The sequence below is a fragment of the Onychostruthus taczanowskii genome, unplaced genomic scaffold (genome assembly GCF_017590055.1).
Source record: "Onychostruthus taczanowskii isolate IOZ18803 unplaced genomic scaffold, ASM1759005v1 scaffold249, whole genome shotgun sequence".
NCBI classification, from domain to species: Eukaryota; Metazoa; Chordata; class Aves; order Passeriformes; family Passeridae; genus Onychostruthus; species Onychostruthus taczanowskii.
The window spans coordinates 48,901-73,555 of NW_024499785.1; the positions used below are offsets into that span (position 1 = coordinate 48,901).

The 24,655-nt window shown below is 62.3% G+C and overlaps 1 protein-coding gene across 1 annotated transcript in view; it reads right to left on the reverse strand.

Annotated features, from left to right (window-relative positions):
* Window positions 1–24,655, reverse strand: part of HUWE1 (HECT, UBA and WWE domain containing E3 ubiquitin protein ligase 1) — a 56,112-nt gene that overhangs the window by 30,935 nt on the left and 522 nt on the right. Inside the window, 43 exon segments of the mRNA XM_041406330.1 lie at window positions 4–103; window positions 772–939; window positions 1,466–1,661; window positions 2,165–2,601; window positions 3,171–3,297; window positions 3,774–3,950; window positions 4,366–4,447; window positions 4,536–4,663; window positions 5,285–5,437; window positions 6,891–7,160; window positions 7,351–7,446; window positions 7,618–7,740; window positions 8,439–8,666; window positions 9,120–9,351; window positions 10,645–10,767; window positions 11,479–11,695; window positions 12,290–12,496; window positions 13,000–13,100; window positions 13,493–13,626; window positions 14,166–14,411; window positions 14,917–15,093; window positions 15,185–15,242; window positions 15,660–15,871; window positions 15,954–16,045; window positions 16,667–16,844; window positions 17,563–17,669; window positions 17,777–17,857; window positions 17,936–18,037; window positions 18,463–18,582; window positions 18,672–18,783; window positions 18,882–19,022; window positions 19,098–19,225; window positions 19,296–19,446; window positions 20,058–20,158; window positions 20,266–20,365; window positions 20,460–20,528; window positions 20,879–20,926; window positions 21,021–21,098; window positions 21,721–21,783; window positions 21,869–22,021; window positions 22,099–22,305; window positions 23,733–23,831; window positions 24,169–24,241. Of these exon segments, the coding sequence (XP_041262264.1) occupies window positions 4–103; window positions 772–939; window positions 1,466–1,661; window positions 2,165–2,601; window positions 3,171–3,297; window positions 3,774–3,950; window positions 4,366–4,447; window positions 4,536–4,663; window positions 5,285–5,437; window positions 6,891–7,160; window positions 7,351–7,446; window positions 7,618–7,740; window positions 8,439–8,666; window positions 9,120–9,351; window positions 10,645–10,767; window positions 11,479–11,695; window positions 12,290–12,496; window positions 13,000–13,100; window positions 13,493–13,626; window positions 14,166–14,411; window positions 14,917–15,093; window positions 15,185–15,242; window positions 15,660–15,871; window positions 15,954–16,045; window positions 16,667–16,844; window positions 17,563–17,669; window positions 17,777–17,857; window positions 17,936–18,037; window positions 18,463–18,582; window positions 18,672–18,783; window positions 18,882–19,022; window positions 19,098–19,225; window positions 19,296–19,446; window positions 20,058–20,158; window positions 20,266–20,365; window positions 20,460–20,528; window positions 20,879–20,926; window positions 21,021–21,098; window positions 21,721–21,783; window positions 21,869–22,021; window positions 22,099–22,305; window positions 23,733–23,831; window positions 24,169–24,213 (6,167 nt within the window). The 5' untranslated portion in view covers window positions 24,214–24,241.

A 24,655-nucleotide genomic window follows, 5' to 3' on the forward strand; every position in this document is an offset into this window, starting at 1 on the left:
AGCATGGTGAGGCTGCGGTACTGCTGGTACATGTCGTCCCCAATGTCCGACAGCAGCTGGCTCACCTCGCTGGGCGCCGCGCTCTTGGGGTCCCCCTTGTCACCTGAGGGGGGACACAGCTCTCAGGGGGGGACAAAGGGCACCCCCAGAGGGACTGAAGATGCCTGGAGGATGGGGCATCCTGATTGCCCCCTAATACAGACACCCCAGTTCTGTCCCTATATGGACACCCCAATCCCTTCCCCATATGAAGACCCCCCCCAAATCCTTTTCCACATCTACCTCACTCCCTGGGGACATCCCAATTTCCTCGTGTGACCCCCAATACCTGCCCCCTGTGCTCCCCTCCAAACCTCCCCGGGGGTGTCTGCCCCCATCACAAGGGTCCTCCCCAAGCCCCCCAAACCCTTGTCAGAGGCCCAGGACACTGCACAGGACACCCCAATTCCTGCTCCACATGCACCTCACTCCTCCTTCTGCCCACCCTGAGCCCCCTGTACCCTCATCGGGGGCACGGTGGGCACTCAGGACATTGCCCAGGACATCCCAATTCCTGTTCCATATGCACCCCACTCCTCTCTCTGCACCCCAAACTTCTCTGGGGGCGTCTCCCCCCACTGTGGGGGTTCCCCAAGTCCCTCAAGGGACACCCACAGGGGCATGGTGGGCACCCAGGGCATTGCACAGGCCACCCCAGTTCCTGCTCCACATGCACCCCACTCCTCCCTCTGCTTCCCCCGAGCCCCCCCCAGCCCCCTGAGCCCCCCATACCCTCGTCGGGGGCGTGGTAGGCGGCCAGGGCGTTGAGCATGTCGTAGATGACATCGCGGATGGGCTCGGGGATGGGCGGCAGCGCGGCCGCCTTGGCCGGCGTGGTCTTCACCAGCTGCACCGCGTTGGGCCCCTTGATCCGCAGGTTCTCGAACTCGTCGTCAGAAGCTGGGAAATTGGGGGGAAAGGGGGGGAAATGGGAGGGGTCAGGGATTTGCGGGGAGCCTCAGTGGTGTCAGGTTGGGGATGAGGATGAGATGGGATGCTGGTTTTTGGGGGCTGGAGGCACCTCTGGGACCCCCATTCTGAGAGACCCCTATTCTGAGGATAAGAGGATTCCTGGGACCCCGTTTTTGGGGAGAGAAGCAGCCCTGGGACCCCAATTCTGAGGGTGAAGGGACCCTATTTTTGTGGGATAAAGGCACCCCTAGGACCCCTGTTCTGAGAGACCCTTGGAACCCCATTTTTTGTGGATAGAAGCACCGTGGGATCCCCCCCCCAGGAATCCTCCCAGGACCCCATTACAGATGCCAGGGACTCCGAGGATTCCCCCCATGTCCCAGGCCCCCCTCCAGGATCCCCCCTCCACATCCCAGCCCACCCTCCAAGAGCCCCCCCATGTCCCAGGCCCCTCTCCAGCAGCCTGTTCCAGGTACCAAGACCCTCCCCAGGATCCCCCCCCCATGCCCCTCACCGGTGCCGGAGCCGCGCGGCGCGGGCAGGGCGATGCGGATGCAGCCCGTGGCCACCTCGGTGAAGACGTGGGGGCTGCGGCAGGCGGCGGGGCCCAGCACCCGCAGGATGTAATTCACCTCCCGCGAGCCCAGGCTGCCTGACACCACCCCCGAGGTGGTGCTGCCTGCCCCGCTCGTGGCTGCTGACCGCACCACCTGGGCACAGGGGGACATGGCAGGACACTGTGGGCACGGGGCCAGAGGGGCACCCCCGGGAGAGCTTCCCGTGGGAGCCTGGAGCCCCAGAGCCCTCCTTGGCCCTGCTGGCCCCAGAGCGCCAATTCCCTGACCCCCTTGCGCCCACAACCCCCAGTTCCCTGATCCCCCTGTCCCCTGCAGCCCCAATTCCCTGATCCCCTTGTCCCCAGTGTCCCCTGGACCCCCAGTTCCCTGATCCCCCTGTCCCCTGCAGCCCCAATTCCCCGATCCCCTTGTCCCCAGTGTCCCCTGCAGCCCAAATTCCCCAATCCCCTTGTCCCCAGTGTCCCCTGGACCCCCAGTTCCCTGATCCCCCTGTCCCCTGCAGCCAGCCCCCCAATTTCCTCTCCCTTTATTCCCCTCACCCCCAGCTCCCCTATGCCCTCTTCCCTCTCACTTTATCCCTCTATTTCCCTTTCCCCCAGCCTCCCAATCCCCTCTCCCCCCTCCCCACCCCTCACCTTCTCCATGGTGTGCCTCAGCGTGCAGGGATCCTCGATGATGTGCCGGAAGAGCAGGGTGACCAGCGGGGTGAAGCCGGTGAAGCCGGAGCTCTGCGTGAGCGCCAGGATGGTGCGGGTGGAGCGCAGCTCGGCGAACAGCAGCGCGTGCTTGTGCTGCCGCGTCAGGCGCAGGCACAGGCGCAGCGTGGCGTGCAGCGTGTCGGGGTCCACCGGCACCCCCAGCATGCTGACGCACGCCCGCAGCACGGCCGGCACCGCCTCCTCCGCCAGGCCCCGCACCGGAGCCTCGGCGTCGGCGCCGGGGTCGTCCCGGGGCTCCTCGGGGGTCGGCGTGGGGCAGGGAGGGGACGGGCAGGGGGCGGTGGGAGTGGTGGTGGTGGTGGTGGTGGTGGTGGTAGAGGAGGGGTCTTCGTCTGTAGAAGGAGGGTCTGCAGCTGTGGGGATGGGGAAAGGGATAAGGAGGGTGGTTTTTGGGGGGTGGGTATGGCTGGGGGGTCTGGGGCACTTACTTGTGGCCCCTGTGACACCCCCCCCATGGCCATTCTGACACCACTGTGACCATTCTGATCCCCACATGACCCCTGTGATGCCCCCATGACCATTCTGACCCCACTTGGACCCCACCATGACCATTCTGACCCCCCATGACCATTCTGACCCCCCATGACCATTCTGACACCACCATGACCATTTTGACCCCACTGTGACCATTCTGACCTCCCACGACCATTCTGATCCCACCGTGGCCTCTGTGACCCCCCCCATGATCCCTATGACCTGCCATGACCATTCTGACCCCACCATGACCCCCCCCAGACTCTGCCAAAACCCCTCCAACCTCCTCATGACCCCTCAGACTCCCTCCATAACCTCTCAGACCCTCCCAAAAGTGCTCAGATCCCCCCCAAAACCTCTCAAATCCCCCCAAAAGCCTTCAGACCCCCCTCCCAATGACCCCTCAGACCCTGCCCCCAAAACCCCTCAGCTACCCCCAGCCCCATACCGGGGGTCTCATCCTTGCTCTTCCCCTCGGGGTCCTCGGCCCCCCCCTCGTCACGGCCCTTCCCAGCGCGGGGGGGTCTCAGCAGCGTCAGCATCACCGGGCGCCGGTTCCCGGTCTCCTCATTCACCTGGGGACACCAGGGGGTGACAGGGGTGACACTGGGGCCCCTCCCCATGGGGTGACACCAGGGGTGTCTCTCTGCCATGAGGAGATTCCCCCGTCCCACGAGGTGACACCAGCAGGGTGTCCCCTGCAGTGGGTGACACTGGGGCCATGTTCCCCTGTGCTGGGTGGCACCAGGGGTCTGTCCCCTACCCTTAGGGGTGTGTCCCCCTGCCCTAGGTGACCCTGGGCTCTGTCCCCATGCCCTGGGCTGTATCCCTGTGCCCTGGCTGCCCCTAGGGCCATGTCCCCACACCCCAGGGCTGTGTCCCTGCACCCTGGCTGACCCCAGGGCTGTGTCCCCATGCCCCCCATGCTGTGTCCCCAGCACCTCACCTGCACCATGGTGGTGAACTGCACGGTGTAGCAGTGTGTCCCCACACCCCAGGGCTGTGTCCCTGCACCCTGGCTGACCCCAGGGCTGTGTCCCCAGCCCCTCACCTGCACCATGGTGGTGAACTGCACGGTGTAGCGCCGCCGGCCGGCCGTGAAGCGCACGCTGGGCTCCCCGGCCCGCCAGGCCGCGTCGATGGTGCTGTTGTTGCTGGCGCTGTAGCTGCACCAGCGGCCCGAGCGGTCGTCAAACCAGCGCCAGTTGTTCCCAGTGGCCTGCAGGTACTGGGGGGGAGTCATGGGGAGGGGGGGGTCAGTGGCCTGGAGCTCCTTGAGTGCCCCCCAAACCCCCTACGGGGCAGCGCTGGGTGTGGTGGGGTGGTGGTCACTGTGCCCATCGCAGGGACACTGTGTGTCCCCCAGGACTCTGTGTGTCACTCCCTGTGTGTCCCAGGACTGTGTGTGTCACCCCATGTCACCCCCTGTGTCCCTCTGTACCCTGTGTGTCACCCCCTGTATCCCCCAGGGCTCTGTGTGTCACCCCCTGTGTCCCCCAGGACTCTATGTGTCACCCCCCGTGTCACCCTGACTGCTCCACCTCCATCCCAGCCCCACCATGTGTCCCCAGGAGCCCCCCATGTCCCCTCCCAGCCCCTCCAAACCCCCCAGGACTCCCCAAATTCCCCCCCGGCCCTCCTACCTTGTTCATCTGCGCACGGCGCTTGGAGGACACGGCTGTCTTCTCATAGAAATCAATCAGCAGCAGCACTGGGGTGATCCACCTTTTTTTGGGGGGAAAGAAGAGCTGTGAGAGCACCCATAGGAGGTTTTGGGGGGGTTCTGGGGGGTCTGGGAGGGGTCACTCCTTACTTGGGGGTCTGCACCTCCTTGTGCTCCTTGGCAGCCTGCAGGCAGGGCTGCACCACCTCCAGCAGCTTGATCAGCACGTCCAGCACGCAGCTGGACTCCACCACGCGGGCACAGGGCAGCTTCAGCTCCTGGGGCACCCCAAAAACATCAGCACCCCAAAAAACATCCCAAACAACCCCAAAAACCCGACCAAAATATCCAGAAACAGCCCTGAAATATCCACAGAAACAGCCCCAAACCAGCACGCAGCTGGACCCCTCCAAGGGGCTCAGGGCAGCTTCAGCTCCTGGGGCACCCCAAAAACATCAGCACCCTAAAAACCATCCCAAACACCCCCAAAATACCCTCAAAACACGCCAAAACCACCCCAAACCTCGGGATTTTTGGAAAATGAGCCACCTCTGGAAAACACCTGGCATATTTTCTGAGGGACGTGAGGCCCAGGGACCCTGGGATGTTACCCTCAATTTTGGGGTGCCTCCCCAGGTTTTGTGCCACCCCTTCCAGGTTTTGGGGTCACTCCCCAGATTCTGGGATCCCCCCCAAAGTTTTGGGCTTCCTCCCTCCCAGCTTTTTAGACCACCCCCAGGTTTTGTGGTCACTTCCCCAAGTTTTGTGGTCACTCTCCCAGGTTTTGGGTTACCACCCCCAGGTTTTGGGGTCACTCCCCCAAGTTTTGTGGTCACTTCCCCAGGTTTTGTGGTCACTTCCCAAGGTTTTGGGGTCACTCCCCCCAGGTTTTGGGGTACCTCGAAGAGCAGGGTGAGCAGCAGGATGCGCGTGGCCAGGTTGGAGGCCTGGGGCAGGGTGGCCATTTGGCTGATCCACTCCGACACCGTCTTGGTGTCGCTGGTGGTCAGTGGCACGGCCGCCTTGATCAGGACATCGGCCGCCTCCCACACCTGGGGGTCAGTGGGTCAGTGGTCAGTGGGGGTCAGGGGTCACTGGGGGTCAGGATGGTCAGTGGGGTTCAGGGGTCAGTGAGGGTCAGGATGGTCAGTGGGAGTCAGGATGGTCAGTGGGTCAGTGGTCAGTGGGGTTCAGGGGTCAGTGAGGGTCAGGATGGTCAGCGGGGTTCAGGGGTCAGTGGGAGTCAGGATGGTCAGTGGGGTTCAGGGGTCAGTGGTCAGTGGGGTTCAAGGGTCAGTGAGGGTCAGGATGGTCAGTGGGGTTCAGGGGTCAGTGGTCAGCAGGGTTCAGAGGTCAGTGAGGGTTAGGATGGTCAGTGGGGGTCAGGATGGTCATTGGGGTTCAGGGGTCAGTGGGAGTCAGGGGTCAGTGAGGGTCAGTGGTCAGTGGGGTTCAGGGGTCAGTGGTCAGTGGGGTTCAAGGGTCAGTGAGGGTCAGGATGGTCAGTGGGGTTCAGGGGTCAGTGGTCAGCAGGGTTCAGAGGTCAGTGAGGGTTAGGATGGTCAGTGGGGGTCAGGATGGTCAGTGGGGGTCAGGGGTCAGTGGGGGTCAGGGGTCAGTGAGGGTCAGGATGGTCAGTGGGGGTCAGGATGGTCAGTGGGGGTCAGGGATCAGTGAGGGTCAGGGGTCATTGGGGCTCAGTGGGTCAGTGGGGCTTAGTGGGGGTCAGAGTTGTCAGGGGTCAGTGGGGCACCTGGCACACCGGGGGGTTCAGGGTGTCCCAGGTTTGGGGGGATTGGGGCACATTTAGGGGTCTCAGGGTGGGTTTAGGGCTCCGTACCTGCTGCACCACCGAGCACCGAGTTTGAGCACCGAGTCCCGGCAGGCCAGGCCATTGTGGCACACGGCCATCGGTAAGTGAGGGTCAGGATGGGCAGGGGGGGTCAGGGTGGTCAGTGGGGGTCAGGGATCAGTGAGGGTCAGGGGTCATTGGGGCTCAGTGGGTCAGTGGGGCTTAGTGGGGGTCAGAGTTGTCAGGGGTCAGTGGGGCACCTGGCACACCGGGGGGTTCAGGGTGTCCCAGGTTTGGGGGGATTGGGGCACATTTAGGGGTCTCAGGGTGGGTTTAGGGCTCCGTACCTGCTGCACCACCGAGCACCGAGTTTGAGCACCGAGTCCCGGCAGGCCAGGCCATTGTGGCACACGGCCATCATTGGGGTCAGGGGTCTCGGGGCTGGTTTGGGGGTCGTGAGGTGGGTTTGGGACAGGTTTGGGGCAGGTTTAGGCTGGGTTTAGGGAGTGTTCAGGGCTCCATACCTGCTGCACCACCTGTTTGAGCACGCTGTCCCGGTAGGCCGGGCCGTTGCGGCGCACGGCCACCATTGGGGTCAGGGATACTAGGAGGGGTTCAGGGGTCTTGGGGTGGGTTTGGGGCAGGTTTAGGGGTGTCATGGCTAGTTCAGGGTGGGTTTGGGGCAGGTTTAGGCTGGGTTTAGGGCTCCATACCTGCTGCACCACCTGTTTGAGCACGCTGTCCCGGTAGGCCGGGCCGTTGCGGCGCACGGCCGTCATCAGCAGGTCGCAGACGCGGTACACGGTGTCGGGCAGCTCGTCCAGCAGCTGCGAGCAGCCGGGCAGCATCGAGTCCGTGAAGGCCCCGAGCTCGGCCGCCTCCAGCGGCTCGGCCCCCTCGAACTTCTCCAGGCACTTGGCCTCCTCCTCCTCCTGCCGCTCCCGAGCCCGCCGCTCCTCCTCCTCCTTGCGGCAAGCGGCCTCCTGGGGCGGTAAATGGGGTGAGGAGGGGGCTTCGGGGGGAGAAATGGGGGTTTGGGGCAGGGAAATGGGGGAGAAATGGGGGTTTGGGGTAGTGAAATGGGGGTTCGGGGATGTAAAATGGGGGAGTAATGGGAGTTTTGGGATAGGAAACAATGATTTGGGATGGGAAATGGGGTTGTTGGGGTCCCACCTCTGGGGACTCGGCGCGTTGCTCCATGGGGATGTCCTGGCCCAGGGACATGGCGATGGCTCTCATCATCTGATCCTCCTCAGACATGCTCAGGTCCTGGGGGGCAGCGTCAGGGGCTGCAGGGACCCCCTCCAAACCACCCCAAAACCCCCCAGGAAGCCCCTCCTCCCGAAACCCAGGACCCCCAAAAACCCCCCAACCACCCAAACTCCCCCCAAACCCCCCCAACCACTCNNNCCCCCCGTTGTGCCCCCCAGCCCCACTGACCCGTGCTGAGCCCCCCATGAGCGGGGGTGGGTGGGTGAGCAGGTACTCCGTGGCCTGCTCCATGGTGTTGGTGTTGAGCAGCGCTTCCATGGCGTGTTCCCGAGAGAAACCCATGTCCATCAGCTGGGGGGGGCACAGGGGGGGCACACAGAGGGGTCAGGGGAGCACAGGGAAGGGTTTGGGGGGGATTTGGGGGCACAGGGAAGGGTTTGAGGGGCACAAAGAGGAGTTTGGGAGGCATAAGGAGAGATTTGGGAGGATTTGGGGAGGAAGGAGTTTGAAGAAGCTTTGGGGGGACCTCCCACCCCCCACTTTTCCCTCCCACTCCCATTTTCCCATCCTCCCCCATTTCTCCATTCCACCCCCCATTTTTCCATCCCATCCCCCCATTTCTTTGCCCCACTACTCAGTTTCTAGCCTCCCACCCCAATTTTTCCATCCAACTTCCCTTTTTTCTGTCCCACCCCTCCGTTTTTGAGCTCCCACCCCCCATCTTTTTGTCCCACCCCACTTTTCCCTCCCACCCCCATTCCTCCCATTTTTCCATCCCACCCCCCATTTTTTTCCATCCCACACCCCATTTCTCCATCCTACTCCCCATTTTTCTGTCCTTCCCCATTTTTCCCTCCCACCCCCATTTTTTTGTCCCACCCCCCATTTTTCCCTCCCATCCCCATTTTTTTCCCTCCCACTCCCCCATTTCTCCATCCCACCTCCCCATTTTAGCGAAGAGGGCGTTCATTTCTCCATCCCACGCCCCATTTCTCCATCCCACCCCCCCATTTCTCCATCCCACCCCCCCATATCCCATATCCCCACACCTGCTGCAGCTGCTGCTGGTTGACGTGGGGCTCCCTGCGGGCCCCCCCCTCGTCGCCCCCCGGCTCGTCGGGCGCGGGTCCCTCTCTCTCGCGGCCCAGGCGCTCGCGCAGCAGCGGCTCGGCGCGCAGGATGTGGCACAGGATGGCCAGCATGGACTCGGCCATGCGGCCGCCGTACACCTTCAGCGGCCGCCGCTGCCACAGCTGCTTGATGCAGGCGAACGCAGCCTGGGGACACGGAGGGGACATGGAGGGGACAGGGTGAGGACACGGTGGGGACATGGGATGTGGTGGGGAGAAGGTGGAGACACAGTGGGGCCATGAGTTTTGGGGAGAGGGAATGGGGCTCCCCCACCCTCCCCCCATTTTTCCCCCCCTAAAACCCACTTTAATGCCCTAACACCATTCCCCTCCCCAAACCCCATTTCCCTCCCCAAACCCCATTTTTCTCTCCCCAAAACCCATTTTAACCCCCAACCCCATTTCCCTCCCCAAACCCTATTTCCCTTCTCCAACCCCACTTTTTCCCTCCCAAAACCCATTTTTCTCCCCCCAAACCCAATTATTTCTCCCCAAACCCCATTTCCCTTCCCCAAACCCCATCTCCTCCCCCCAGACTCAATTTTTCCCTCCCCAAACCCCATTTCCCCCCCCTCAAACCCCGTTTTTCCCCCTGCCCACCTTCTGGGTGACCACGAGGAAGCGCAGGGCGCTGAAGGGGGGGTGTCCATGCGGGGGGGCCTTGGCAGGCAGTGCATGGGGGGACTCCAGCACCGTGCTGGGGTTCACCATCTTCTCCACCAGCATCAGCCACGCGTCCAGGAACTCACCAGTGCCATCCGGCAGGTCGGGGTGCTCCAGACCCTCCCCCACCGGCACCTTGCCCCCCATGGACAGCGCCCAGTTAAAGGTCCTGGGGGGGGAAAGGGATTTGGGGTGTTGGGAGTGACCCCAAGGTCATGGGAGGGACCCCAAGATCATGGGAGTGATCAGTTAAAGGGTCTCGGGGGGGGTAGGAAAAGGGATTTGGGGTGTTGGGAGCAACCCCCAAGGTCATGGGAGCATCCCCCCCGACCCAGAGGAAGGGAGTTGGAGGGGTCAGTGTCCAGGGGCAGGGTCAGTGTCCCAGCGGGGGTCCCAGATCAGTGTCAGTGTCCAGGGGCACTGGTCTGTGTCCGTGGTCACAGTGTATTATTCAGTGTATTATTCAGTGCCTGGTCAGTGTCCATGATCAGTGTCCAGTGTCCATAGTCAGTATCCATGGTCAGTGTCCAGCCAGTGTACAGAAACCACAGTCATTGTCCATGATCAGTGAACAGTGTCCATGGACATTGTCTATAGTCAATGTCCAGTGTCCACACTCAGTATCCAGTCAGTGTCCAGTGTCCATGATCAGTGTCCAGTCAGTGTCCGCAGCCAGTGTCCGTGGTCGTGTCCATGGTCAGTGTGCAGTGTCCACAGTCAGTATCCTGGCAGTGTCCACAGTCGGGTCAGTGTGCAGCCAGGGTCAGTGTGCAGCCAGGGTCCACTGTCCGATCAGTGTCCATGCTTGGTATCCAGTCAGTGTCCACGGTCAGCGTGCAGTGTCAGGTCAGTGCCCGGGCAGTGTCCTTGCTCAGTATCCAGTCAGTGCCCATGGTCAGTGCCCATGGTCATTGTGCAGCGTCGGGTCAGGGTCCGCTCAGAGTTCATCGTCAATGGTCAGTGTGTAATCAGTGTCCATGGTCAGCATCCATGGTCAGTGTCCATGGTCAGTGTGCAGTGTCCACAGTCAGTATCCTGGCAGTGTCCACAGTCGGGTCAGTGTGCAGCCAGGGTCAGTGTGCAGCCAGGGTCCACTGTCCGATCAGTGTCCATGCTTGCTATCCAGTCAGTGTCCACGGTCAGTGTGCAGTGTCAGGTCAGTGCCCATGGTCAGTGTCCATGGTCAGCGTCCATGGTCAGCGTGCAGTGCCCAGTTAGTGTCCATGGTCAGGGGTCAGTGTCTGGTCAGCGTCCACGGTCAGGGGTCAGTGTCAGGTCAGTGTCCATCGTCAGTGGTCAGTGTCTGGTCAGCGTCCATGGTCAGTGTCCATGGTCAGTGGTCAGTGGTCAGTGTCTGGTCAGCGTCCATGGTCAGTGTCCATGGTCAGTGGTCAGTGTCTGGTCAGCGTCCATGGTCAGTGTCCATGGCCAGTGGCCAGTGTGCGGTCAGTGTCCAGCTCACTCGAAGAGGGCGTTGTGGCCGCCGGAGCAGAGGAATTTCTGCAGCATGAGGTGATAGGGGAACTTGCGCTCGTCGAACAGCATGGGCGACGTGAACCCCACCGAGCAGATGAAGAACGTCAGCCTGGGGGCACGGGAGGGGTCAGTGCTGGGCATGGCACCGGGCACTGACCACGGCACCGGGCACGGGCACTGCCCAAGCTCTGGCCCCTGGAGGTGGCAGACCCACCCCTGTCTCTGTCCCTCCCATCCCTGTCCCTGTCATCGCAGCCCCTCCCCTCTCCCCAGCTCCTCCCCATTCCCAAACTCTCCCCATTCCCACTCCCAGCTCCTCCTGCTCCAGCCTCACCCCTGCCCTATTACCAACCCTGCCCATTCCCCATCCCTGTTCCCATTTCCTCCCCCATTTCCAATCCTGTTCCCATTCCCATCTCTATTCCCATTCTCATCCCCATCCCTGTTCCCATTCCCATTCCCTCTCCCTCCCCTGTTCCCAATCCTGTTCCCATCCCCATCCTGTTCCCTATTCCCATTCCCACTGTCCCACTGTCCCCGTGGTCACCAACCAGAAGCGTGGCATTGGGCTGTAGGAGGTCAGTTGCCAGCTCAGCCCCTTGGTTAGCGCGTAGGTGAGCACCGAGGCCGCGCCCTTCCCCATCCCATCCCAATGTCCCCATTGTCCCCATGGTCACTGACTGGAAGTGTGGAATTGGGATGTAGGGCAGCTAGCTCAGCCCCTTGGTCAGCAGGCAGGTCAATGCCGAGGCCATGCCCTTCCCCATCCCATCCCATCCCATCCCATCCCATCCCCATTCCTGTCCCCCTGGTCACTGACCGGAACCGTGGCGTGGGGGTGTAGGGGGGCGGTTGCCAGCTCAGCCCCTTGGTCAGCAGGCGGGTCAGCGCCGAGGCCGTGGCGCGGGCGGCCGCGGTGGGCGCGGGGGCAGCGGCGGCGGCGTGGTGGCTGCGGCGCTGCCGCACCGGGGAGCCCACGCACAGCTTGACCAGCAGCCCGAAGAGCTCGGCCAGCGCCCGGCCCAGCCGCGATGAGGCTGTGGGGACACGGGGACAGTGAGACCCCAGGTGGGGACAGAGGGACATGGGGGACAGAGGGACATGGGACAAGCTTGGCCACCGCCCAGCCCAGCCACGATGAGGCTGTGGGCACACGGGGACAGTGAGACCCCAGGTGGGGACAGAGGGACAGAGGGACAAGCTCAGCCAGTGCCCAGCCCAGCTGCAATGACACTATGGGGACACGGGGACAGTGAGACCCCAGGTGAGGACAGAGGGACATGGGGGACAGAGGGACAAGCTCGGCCAGTGCCCAGCCCAGCTGCAATGACACTGTGGGGACACGGGGACAGTGAGACCCTTGTTGGGGGGACAGGGGACACAGCAGACAGAGTGAGAACCCCGGTGAGGATGGGGGACACAGTGGACAGAGGGACACAGGGGACAGAGGGATACACAGGACAAAGGGGGACACGGGGCTGAGACCTGGGGCAGGACAGGGATGAGACCCTGGGATCCCCCAAGCTGTTTTAGACACCCCCCTAACACAGTTTTAGGGTCTCCCAGGCTATTTCTGGAGCCCCCTGACCCACCCCTGGAGGCCCCCACCCCATTTTGGGTCCCCCCCTCACCGGAGAGCAGGGGTTTGATCTGTTTGATGCGGGCGGCCATGGCCGGGGTGATCTTGGCCTTGGCTTTGGGGTCGCTGGTGCTGGGTTCGTCCGTCTCCATGGGGGCCAGGGGCTCCCCCTCCAGCCCCATCCCCTCCAGCAGCCCCTGGGCTGGGGGGGGGTCACTGCCCGCCCCCACCGAGGGGCCCGGGCCCTCTGCCTCGCCCTCTGTGGGGGAGAAGGGTGAGAGACCCACAGAGACCCCCAAAAACTGACCTTTCCTACAGAGATGTCCCTTAAAAACTCACCCTTTCCACAGACACCCCCAAAAACTGGCATTTCCTACAGAGATCCCCCCCCAAAACTGATCTTTCCCACAGAGACCCCCCCAAACCAAACATTTCCTACAGCAATCCCCCCCAAAACTGACCTGCCCCACAGAGAACCCTCAAAACTGACCTTTCCCCATGGAGACCTGCCCCAAAATCAACCTCCCACACAGAGACCACCCCATAAACCTTTCCAAGACCCCCCCCAAACACAACCTGCCCCAGAAACCCTCCCCAACCTCCCCAAAACTCCCATAAATCCTCCCAGACCCTCTGAAAAACACCATAAAGCCCCCCAAACCCCCCAAAATCCCCATGAAACCCCCATAAATCCTCCCAAAATTCACATAAATCGCCCCCAAACCCCCACAAATGCCCCCAGGTACTCCCCCCCAGCCCCACCTGCCCTGCGGCCACCCTGGGGGGGGCTGGGGGCCGTTTTCTCCTCCTTGGGCACGAGTTTCTGCATGTCAGCCTGGCCAAACTCACAGCCTGGGGGGAGGCTGGGGGGGGGGCACAGGGGTGTCACCGGGCTGGGGGCACCTCCTGGGCACCACAGAGCCCCCCCAGTGCCCCCCAGTAACCTGGTAGGGGGGTACAGACACTGGGACCAGCACAGCTGGCTCAGCCCAGTGTCCCCCCAGTGTCCCCCAAACGCTCACCAGTGCCCCCTAAACCCTCACCAGTGCCCCCAGTGTCCTCCCAGTACCTGTTTGGGGTGCACCACACCAGCAAGCAACACAGCTGGCTCAGCCTAGTGTCCCCCCAGTGTCCCAAAATCCCTCACCAGTGCCCTCCCAGTGCCTCCCAAACCCTCACCAGTCCCTCCCAGTCCCTCCAGTACCATCCCAGTGCCTCCCAAACCCTCACCAGTCCCTCCCAGTGTCCCCAGTACCTGTTTGGGGTGCAGAGGGACAGCAGCACGGTGCTCTCCCACACCAGGGAGCAGTAGAGCTGGCTCAGCTTGCCCAGCACGCTCAGCCCCAGCTGGGATCCCCACTGGTTCACTGAGATGGCCCTGATCTCGCTCTGGGGGGACAGCAAGGACCCCCAAAACCCCCTGAGATCCTAAAGCCCTTCCCCAAGCCCCTTTCAAACCCCTCCAAAGCTCTCTTAAGTACCCAAAGCTGCTCCCAAACCACTTCTGAAACCCCCCAAACCCCCTTTAAAATCCTCTAAGCCTCACACCCACCCAAACCCCATTCAAAATCCCCCAAGCCCCATTCAACCCCCCACCTCAGGCCCATTCAAAACCCCCCCAAAACCCCTCCCCAAGCCTCCAAGTCCCTTTCAAACCCCTCGAAACCCCACTCAAACCCCCCAAACCCCACTCAAACCCCCCAAACCCCACTCAAACCCCCCAAACCCCCACTCAAACCCCCCAAACCCCACTCAAACCCCCACTCAAACCCATTTACACCTCCCCAAACCCCATTCAAACCCCCTAAGTCTCATTCCAACCACCTCAAACCCCTCCCCAAGCCCTCCAAACCTGTTTTAAAACCCTCTAAACCCCATTCCAACCTCCCAAACCCCACTCAAACCCCCCAAAACCCCTCCCCCGTTACCTGTCCCACCCTGCAGGTGTGCACAAACATCATGATGAAGGCGTGGGCGGCGGTCAGCGCGTGCAGCAGGGGGGTGGCCTGGGCTGAGAGCGTGGCGTCGGGCACGGCCCCGGCCCCGGCCAGCTCCCGCAGCAGCACCGAGCCCCCCGGGGCCTCGATGGGCCGGTGCAGCGGCTCCAGTGCAGACAGCACAGCCTCCAGCTGCACCAGCCCCTCCTGCAGCACCTTGGGCTCGTGGGAGAGAGTCTGGGGGGACAGAAAGGGGACATCGGGGTCACTAAACATGCCTGGGGGTCACTGAACCCTCCTGCAGCACCTTGGGAGAGTCTGGCGGGACAGAAAGGGGTCACTGAAGGCTCCTGGGGGTCACTGAACCCTCCTGGAGTACCTTGGGCTTGTGGAACACTGACTGGGGACAGAGAGAGGGGACATCTGGGTTGCTGAGGGGTCACTGAACCCCTCCTGCAGCACTTTGGGCTCATGGGAGAGAGTTTGGGGACACAGAGAGGGGACATCGGGGTCACTGAGGAGTCACTGAACCCTCACGGGGGGTCACTGAACCCTCCTACAGGGATTTTGGGATCAGAGGATAGAGACTGGGGACACAGGGAAAACAGAGAGCATCATCAGGGTGCATTCCTGAATGGACTTGCAACCCCCCAGCGCTGCACCAGGACAATCTGCAGACCCCTGAGACCCCTAGGATGGATTTGCAGCCCCCCAGGATGGATTTGCAGCCCCCCAGCCGTACCAGGATGGATTTGCAGACCCCAGCCACGGCCTGGCAGGCTGCAGAGGTGGGGAAGTCCACGGGCAGGTTGGGCAGCCCCAGGATGGTGACGAGCGGCCGCAGCCCCCGCTGGGCCACGAACTCCTGGCAGTGATCATCAGTGGTGTTGTTGCTCAGGATGGACTCCACGAACTTCATCTGGGATAAAAGGGGGTCAGGGGGGCTCTGAACCTCCTCGAGGGGGGGTCAGGACCAGTGGGGACCCCTCAGGGATGGCGGTAGCCCTCACCACGTTGAGGATGTAGTCCATGAGCGGGATGGGGATGCGTTCCTCCGTGCCTACCACGCTGCAAGCACAGAGAGAGTGGTGAGGAAGGTGTGACTCCCACCCCAGGAAGCAAAATCAGAGTTAACGACGCCAGGAGATACCTCTGAGACCACTCTGTGACCTTGTCGTCACCTTGTCACCAAGTGTCACACCCAGGCTTGGCTTTATCACCTCCCTGCCAGACCCATTCTGGGAAGTTTTTGCTGATTTCCAGCCTAAATTTCCCCCCAGTCCCTTTTCTCCAGGCTGAACCCCTTCCCCAGCTTCCCCAGGATCCCCCAGACCCTTCCCCAGCTTCCCCACACCCTTCCCCAGCTCCCTCAGGACCCTCTCCACCCCAGACCATCCACAAACCAGCACTGAGCACAGATCCCTGGGGACACCACGGTGACCTGGGGACACCCCAGACCCCCCCAGCCAGCCCCGTCCTGCTCACGTCTGGCTGGGCTCTGCCTCGCTCTGCTGGGCAGCCCCGAAGCTCTGCATGGCCTGCACCTCCTCCTCCTCCTCATCCTCGCTCGAGGCCTCCTCGGCGGCGTGGGGCGAGCGCGGGGGCGGCGCGGCCGCCGTCCCGTCCGCCTTCTGCATCGACGGCTTTTGGCAGATGTACTTGGGGTCCCGGCCCAGGCTGCAGATCTCCTCCAGCAGCTGCAGAGGGGCTGGCATTTAGGAGGGGCCCAGAGAGATTCTGGGGGGTCCTGAAGCCCCACAAATGTCCCCAAGTTGTCACCTTGATGATGGCGGTGGTGGCGTCGGTCTTGAGCGTGGGTTGGTGCCGCATCAGCTCGTCCACGGCGCTGCCCAGGTTGGAGGCTGTGTCACCTGGGGGGACAGAGAGCATTTTGGGGGGGCAGAGCAGATTTTGGGGAGCGCAGAGCAGGTTTTGTTGGGGTTGGGGGACAGAGATTCTGAGAGTTAAACTAACAGCGGGTGGTACATAAAATAAACACAAGTACCTCCAAAAAATGAGGGAATTATTTAAATGTTAGCAAAATGTATTGCTAAAAAGCTTGCTGGGTCCCCAGTGCCTCCAGTACCCCCATTATCCCTGGTGTCCCTGGTATCTCCAGGGTCCTCAGTCCCCCAGTGTCCCCAGCATTCCCAGTATACCCCGGTCCCCCCAACACCTCCCACTCACCAAGGGGGGTCAGAGCTGCGTCAGCACCGCATGGTGGGCAGCAGTCAGGGGACAGCAGCACCTTGTGTGTCCCCAGTCCCCACAGTGTCCCCAGTATTCCCAGTACACCCCAGTATCCCCAGTCCCCCCAATGTCCTCAGTATCCCCAGCACCCCCGTGTCCCCTGCTCACCCAGGGGGTGGGAGCTGTGGTGGCGGCACATGGTGGACAGTAATCAGGGGACAGCAGCACCTTGCGTGTTCCCAGTATTCCCAGTCCCCCCAATATCCCCCAGTCCCCCCAGTACCCCCGTGTCCCCCGCTCACCCAGGGGGTCGGAGCTGCGGCGGCGGCGCATGGCGGGCAGGTAGTCGGGGGACAGCAGCACCTTGAAGAGGCGCTCGAAGGGCTGGCACTGCACGAAGCTCTGCAGCCCCCGCGCGTTCAGGCACAGCGCGCTGAACACGTTGGGCAGCGAGCCCAGCACCTCCCGCGTCGCCGGCACCTGCGCAGGTGAGGGGTTATGGCACACCTGGGGCAGGTGTGGGGCATGCACAGGGCAGGTCAGGGGCTGGGGGCACACCTGGTGTGGGGCAGGGGCTGGGGGCACATCTGGTGTGGGGCAGGTGTGCGGCAGACACAGGGCAGGTGAGGGGCAAAGCTGGCACAGTTGGGGCAAGGGAGAAGCAATTGGTGGGGCAGGCACTGGGCAGGTGAGGGGCAAGGCTGGCACAGACATTGGACAGGTGTGGGGCAAAGCTGGGGCACACACTGGGCAGGTGTGGCACCAGCATGGGCAGGTGAGCAGCAGGAGGGAGGGAAGTCTGGGGTGAAGCTGGGGCAGGTGTGGCACCAGCACAGGTGGCACACACAGGACAGATGTGGGGACAGGCCATGCACAGGTGAGCAGACAGGTGAGAGGCAGACCTGGAGCAGGTGTAGGAGAGGTAATGGAACAGGTGCAAAGCAGGTGTCAGGATTAGTGAAAGGCAGACGTAGCAACAGGTGTAGGGCAGGTAATGGAACAGGTACAGGGACACGAGACAAGCACAGAGCAGGAAATGCAACAGGGATAGGGACAGGTGCAGGGCAGGAAATGGAGCAGGTACAAGAACGCAGAACAGGTGCAGGGCAAGAAATGCAACAGATGTGAAAACAGGTGACGGGACACACAAGGCAACAGGCGTCAGGTGTAGGACAGGTATCAGGTAAGCCCCACTCACGTCCTTGATGAGCAGAGCGTGCAGCATGACGTCGGTGAGGCCGTTGTCCTGCAGCGAGGACAGCAGCGAGGGCTCCTGGAACACGAAGACCGTCACCACCTCGGTCGCTGCGGCGGAGGAGAGAGGGGGGCACTGAGGGCAGGTAGAGCACCTGGCGGGGTCCCCGCTCCGTGCCCGCCCCGCGCTGCCCGGGTGGGGCCGGGGCGTGGCTCACCCAGCAGGAACAGCGAGGGGCCGTAGTACTCGGCGTTGCTGATGATGTGCTTCAGCGAGGTGGGCAGCGAGCCGTCCATCACTGTGGGGGACACGTGTGGTCAGTGACACCACCCCTGCCACCCCCCAGGGGGGTTTGGGGACGTGGGGGACCACCCACCGTGCCGGATGCCGTCGGAGAAGGCGGGGTCTTGGATGGCTTTTTTGAGGAAGTTCAGCATGGATTTGAGCAAAGCGGCGCGCTGGGGGATGCACTGCACTCCTGGGGGGGGACATAGGGTGAGGACTGGGGGGGGCACACGAGGAAATTGGGGTGTCCCCAGAGAGAGACAGACATGAAAAAGAATTTGGGGTCTTCATAGGGGAGGAACTGGGGTGCTCATATGCGGAAGGAATTGAGGTGTACATATAGGAACAGAATTAGGGTGTCCATGTAAAGAGAATTGGGGTGTTCACATAGGGAAGAAACTGGGGTGTCCATACAGGAATGGAACTGGGGTGTCCATATAACAGGAACTGGGATATCCATGTAGGAAAAATTAAGGTGCCCATACGGGGAAGCAATTAGGGTGTCCCTATAGGAAGAATTGGGGTGTCCACGTAGGGGACCGAATTAGGGTCTCCGTGTAGGGAACAAACTGGGGTCCAGTGATGTCCCCACTGTCCCCAGCCCCGGGGGGCACCTACCACCGCGTGGGGAGGGGGTGGCAGCGCTGGTGCTGGGCACGGCTGGCGGGGCTGGTGGCACCGGGTCCGGCCGGGCTTCGGCCGAGGGGCCGGGACTGCTCTCCATGGCCACGTCGGTCACTGCAGAGGGACGGTGACATTGCAGGGGCAATGGGTGACACCACGGGGGGAATGGGTGACACCACAGGGGGGACACAGCCTCTGCTCACCCTCCATATCAGTCTCCATGTCCTCGCCCTCGGGCAGGGTGGCAGCAGGCGGGCGCTGCACTTTGGGCTTGATGACAAAGGGACACTCGCGGCGGCACAGGTCCACCTCGTGCTGGGGGGGAACAGAGCCTCAGCACCCCAACCACCCCAGGGGACCCCAAAACACCCCCGGTGCACCCCAAAAGCAGGGCAGGGGGAGGGGGGCAGCACCTCGAGGCGGTAGATGAAGATGGACAGCCCACTGTGTGACTGGAAGGCGGCCATGTCCAGGTTGGTGATGAGATCCACCACCCGCACCGCCCGCGTGACGAACGTGATCTGGTCCTGCTCGTCCCCCAGGAACTTGATCACCTGGTGAGGGGACAGACAGCAGGTGAGGCAGTCCCCGAGGCACCTGAGAGCTGCCCACAGGTGACAAGAGCTCACCTTGAGCAGCGCCTCCATCATGCCGCACGACACCAGCGCCTCGCCGCCCGCGTCGTAGCTGGCCAGGTGGTACAGGAAGGAGAAGAGCGCCGTGGCAAACTGGTGGGGGTAGGGCTCCATGGAAGGGTCTGGGGGTGCACAGGTGCGGTTAGGGCGGGTCACACCCCCCAGGTGACCCCCCCAGCCCCCGGCACGCACCGATCATGGCCTGGATGCAGTTGCGCACCAGCACGGGCAGGAAGCCGTGGTAGGAGGCGGTGCCGGTGCAGTCGATGATGCTGCTGAGCTTCGGCGTGCGCTCCAGGTGCACGATGGACGTCAGCGTCCGCAGGGAGGCCGCCTTGATGTCCTGGCAGGGACACAGGAAGGACACGTGAGGGACAGGGTGGGACAGGTGTGGGACAGGCAAAGCACGTTCATGTGTTTGATGAGCAGCATAATATCGGTGAGAGAATACACAAGGGGAGAGATGATGTGACGGGTGAGGAACAAGTGTGGGACAGAGAAGGGACACTCATGTCCTTGATGAGCAGCACGTGCAGCATGACACAGGTGAGGAGACACACAAGAGGACAAATGACATAACAAGTGAAAGCACAAGCAAAGGGACACATACAAGACACGTGAAAACACAAGAGTGTAGGACAAGTACAGGACAAGTTAGGTGACAGATGCGGGACAAGTGAGGTGACAGATGCGGGACAAGTGAGGTGACACATGCAGAAAAGGTGAGGTGACAGCTACAGGACAGGTGAGCCACGTTCACATCCTTGATGAGCAGCATGTCAGTAAAGGGAACACACGAAGGGACAGGCGAGGGGACACACAAGGGAACGCAAAAGGGACACGTGAGGGGACACACAAGGAGACAAATGAAGGGACAGGTTAGGAGACACACAAGGGACAGGTGAGGGGACACACAAGGGACAGGGCTCGGCCTCGGGGGTCTCTGGGCCTCACCATCAGCTGCTTGTCGGTGATCTGCAGCACGTCCACCAGCTCCTCGATCAGCCCGTTGTACAGGATGCTGTTGGCCGACTCCTGCAGCGCGTTGGAGTACACTGCGAAGAGAGGGGGGTCACCCCAACTGCCCCAGGATCTCCCCAAAGGCACCCCCCGACCCCCTAAACCCACCCCCCAATTAAAACAAGCCCTAACAAAGGCCCACCCAGGATGGAGATGGCGTGGAGCCGCGCCTGCACTGCCTGCAGCCGCTTCTTGTGGTTGGAGAAGCCGTGGGCCAGGCGGATGTGGGTGAACAGCAGCATCTGAGGGGGGGGGAAAGAGGATTTGGGGGTGTTAGGGAGGGTCTGAGGGTCAACCCCCAACCTGTGGGGGTCCCCTTGATGTCACCCTACACACCTGCTTGTCCTTGGGGATGCTGTACATCTTGGTCAGGGACTCCATGATTTCCGAGGGGCTCTCTGAGATCTGGGGGAGGAGGGGAAAGAGAAACTGGGAGAAGCAGAAGCAAAACTGGGGAGGCAGGGGACAAAATTGGGGTGTGGAGGGACAAGATTAGGGGAGAGGGAACAAAACTGGGGGGGACAAGGGACAAAATTGGGGTGTGAACAAAAAAGACTGGGTACAGAGGAACAAAACTGGGGTGCAAGTAACAAAACTGAGGAGCAGGAGACAAAATAGGAGGGCAGAAGACAAAATTAGGGGGCAGAGGAACAGAATCAGGGGACAGAGGAACAAAAGGGCAGTGCAGGGTATAGGGGGGCCCTGACCCAAGCAGAGCCCCCCCCCCCCAAAATCGAGGTGCCCCCCACACTTACCTTGTCCAGCTGCTCAATGTGGATGTAGTGCAGGGTGGTGCTGGTGGCCTGGAGGGGTCACAGGAGGTCAAAGGGCGGCCCCGGTGTTTTGGGGGCCTGCTCATGTCCCCAAATGTCCCAAAATGTCCCCAGTATCACTCACCCTCTTGTCCACCTTCACCTCGACGCCCGGCTCAGCGTAGAACTCAAAGTGCAGAGTGGTGGCACTGGGGGGGTATTTCTGGGGGGGGACACAGGGATGAGGGGGGCACAGCAGAGTCCCCTCCCCTGGGGTGACAGGGCCAGGCTGGGGGACACTGGCACATAGGGAAAGGGGTGGGGGGACCCCAGGATGCAACAGGGGTGACAGAGTGGTGTTGGGGGACATGGAAGGGCATTGGGGACAGGACAGCACTGGGGACCCCCTGAGGGGACACCAGACAGCACTGAAGACCCCAGGACGGCATCAAGGGGCCTCAGGATGTCACAAAGGCACAAAAAGTGATGTTGGGAACAGGTCACACCAAGATACGACAGAAAGTCCTGTGAGGCATGAGTTCTGGGGACCCCCAGAACTGGACAAGGTGACACAGGTGAGTTCTGGGACAGGACAAGGTGACACAGTTGAGTTCTGGGACAGGACAAGGTGACACAGTTGAGTTCTGGGACAGGACAAGGTGACACAGGTGAGTTCTGGGAACAGGACAAGGTGACACAGGTGAGTTCTGGGGACCACTGAGACAGGACAAGGTAACAAAGGTGAGTGCTCACACAGGGCAAGGTGACAGACACAAGTTCTGGGGGCTCCCATGACAAAACAAGGTGACCCACACGAGCTCAGGTGACCCGCAGGTGTCACTCACCATCATGTGCAGGTCCCGACAGCACTCAGCCAACCCAAATCCATTCTCCTTTCCACCCCAGCTCTGCAGGGAGACCAGCCCAACTCAGCCCTGCTGAGCCCCCAAACCCCCCAAAATCCCCCCAAAAACCTCCCAAAACCCCGCCCACCTCGGCCAGGTGCTGCAGGCGGGCCAGCAGGGGCCCGCGGCGCTCGGAGCCCAGGCGGGTGATGTAGTTGGAGCGTTTGCTGAACACGTAGAGCAGGTTGAGCACGGCCAGCACCACGTGCATGTCCGAGGAGGCCAGCAGCGTGGTCAGGTGCTGCGGGGACAGGACGGGCGCGTCAGCGCGTCACACGCCTGGGGACACGCAGAGGGCGGGTCCGGGGGCGCGCCCACCTCGATGGAGCTGTAGAGGTGGCGGGAGAAGCTGTACTCGATGAGCAGGGCCGTGAAGTTGAGCAGGGCCAGCAGCAGGGCCTTGAGGGGCTGGCGCTCGGGCCGGTCGCAGGCCAGCATCCAGCTCATGGCCTCCACCGGCCGGCCCGCCTCGGCCAGCAGCGCGTCGAAGCGGTCCAGCAGGTCCACCCAGTGGTACAGCTCGCACTGTGGGGGGGGGGTTAGGGGGGGGATTTGGGGCTGGGGACGCAGTCTGGACCCCAACCCAGACCCCCGGGTATGGCCCAAACCCCAATGCAGACTCTCAGGTCCACGTCTGGTACTGGGTGGGGAAGTTAGGGGGGAATGTGGGACTGGGGGCACAGCCTGGACCCCAACTCAGCCCCCCATATCCACCCAGTGGTACAACTCACACGGGGGGGGTTAGGGGAGGGGTGAGGGGCTGGGGGCACAGCCTGGGACCCCCGAGCACCCTGCGTACAGCCCAGACCCCAACTCAAACCCCCACATCCACCCAGGGGGTACAGCTCACACTGGGAGGGGAAGTTAGGGGGGGGATGTGAGGCTGGGGGCACAGCCTGGACCCCAACCCAGACCCCCACATTCACCCAGGAGTACAGTGTGCACTAAGGGGGGGGTTAGGGGGTGATGTGGGGCTGGGGGCACAGCCTGGGACCCCCCGAGACCCCCCACATCTACCCAGGGGTACAGATCACACTGGGGGGATTAGGGGTAAGATGTGGGGCTGGAAGCACAGCCTGGATCCCAACCCAGGCTCCCTGACACCCCTGGGTACAGCCCAGACCCCAGCCCAGCCCCCCTGAACCCCCATATCCCAGGGGGGACCCCCAGAACTCCAAGCAGGAACCCCAATATCCCAGCCCAGCCTGTGCAGTTGGCAGCTGAGCCCCCTCCCCAACACAGAGGAAGAAAATGAAGAATTTTGGAGGCTGGGAAAAAATCTGAGTCCTCCCCAGGTGTTTGGGGGAAACTGAGGTACCCCCACACATTTTGGGGTCTACAGGGTTCTCCCCCCACTATTTTTAGGATATTAAGGTTCCTCCTTAGAATTTTAGGAATCCCTGAGGGAAAATTTACACCCAAACAGCTCCAGGGTGGGGGGCAAATAGGGACCCCCCACCTTGGTGTCCTGGGAACTCTGTGGTGCCCCCTGCCATTCCAAGGGGGCTCTGAGGACACTGGTGAGCCCCCCCAATTTAGGGAAAGTTAAATAAAACGTGGGGGGATCCCCTAACATTGGAGTGGGCTGCAGGAAATGTAAAAGCCCCCCCCCCATTTCTAAACCTCCAGAGAACTCCTGAACTGCCCCACCCAAAGGCTGAAGGGGCTCACCTGAAACCAGGGACCCCTCCCTCATTTGAGAAACACTCTGGAGTGCCCCCTCCCCCAAATCTGGGGGTGCTCCCTGCAATTTAGGGGTGCTCCAGGGTGACACCCCCTGTGGCAGTAACCAGTTTGGGGACAAGCTCAGCACCACCCTGACAAACTGTGGACAATCCCTCAGGAAACTCCCACTCACCTCGGGACCCCCCCAGGTTCTGGGATCCCCCACCAGGTTCTGGGCACCCCCCAGGTTTTGGGCCCCCCCCCCAGGTTTTGGGGCCCCCTCCCACCTTCCCAATGTTCCATGTCTTGATCTGCTGCAGTTCTGTCACCAGCTGCTCATCACTGCAGCCCTTCAGCTTCTCGATGAGGGCCCGGCAGTCGGCGGGCTGGGGGACACAGGGAACTCAGCAATGTCCCCTCATGGTGTCCCCAAAACCCCCCAGTTCCCTTCCCAATGTCCCCACCCCCCAAACATCTCCAATTCCGGCCCTTTGCTGTCCCCTCAACACTCCCTGAGTGTCCCCAACATCCTCCTGATGTCCCCAAGCCCTCACTGAATGTCCCAAACCCCTACCCGAGTATCCCCAACTCCATCCCCGAGTGTCCCCAACCCCTCCCCGAGTGTCCCCAAGCCCTCACTGAATGTCCCCAAGCCCTCCCCGAGTGTCCCCAGCCCCATCCCGAGTGTCCCCAGCCCCATCCCGAGTGTCCCCAAGCCCTCACCGCCTCCGTGGGAGTTTTCTTCAGTTTCGTCCGATCCACTTTCATTTTGGGGGTTCCGGTCCTCGTGCTCCGCCTGTGGCCACACGTGGAGGGGGAGGGGGGGTCACACCTGGGCTGCCCCCCCCCCACAGGGTCAAACCCTGCCCCCTGCCTGTCCCGACAGAGCCCCAGGACGTGACCCCCCTCCACGGGCCAAACCCCCGCCTCCCCGGGCTGTCCCGTGTCCCGACAGGGCCCCGCTGTCCCGACAGGGCCCCGCTGTCCCGACACAGCCCCGCTGTCCCGACAGGGCCCCGCTGTCCCGACAGAGCCCCGCTGTCCCGACAGGGCCCCGCTGTCCCGACAGGCGCCGCGGCGGCCGCGGCCCGATGACGTCGCGGCACCGGCTGAACAATGAATGTGCAAAACCCCGCCGTGCCCGGGGGGGGGTCGCCGGGAGCCCCCCCTCCCCAAACCGCACTGCCCCCCCACCCCCCCCCTCGATTAA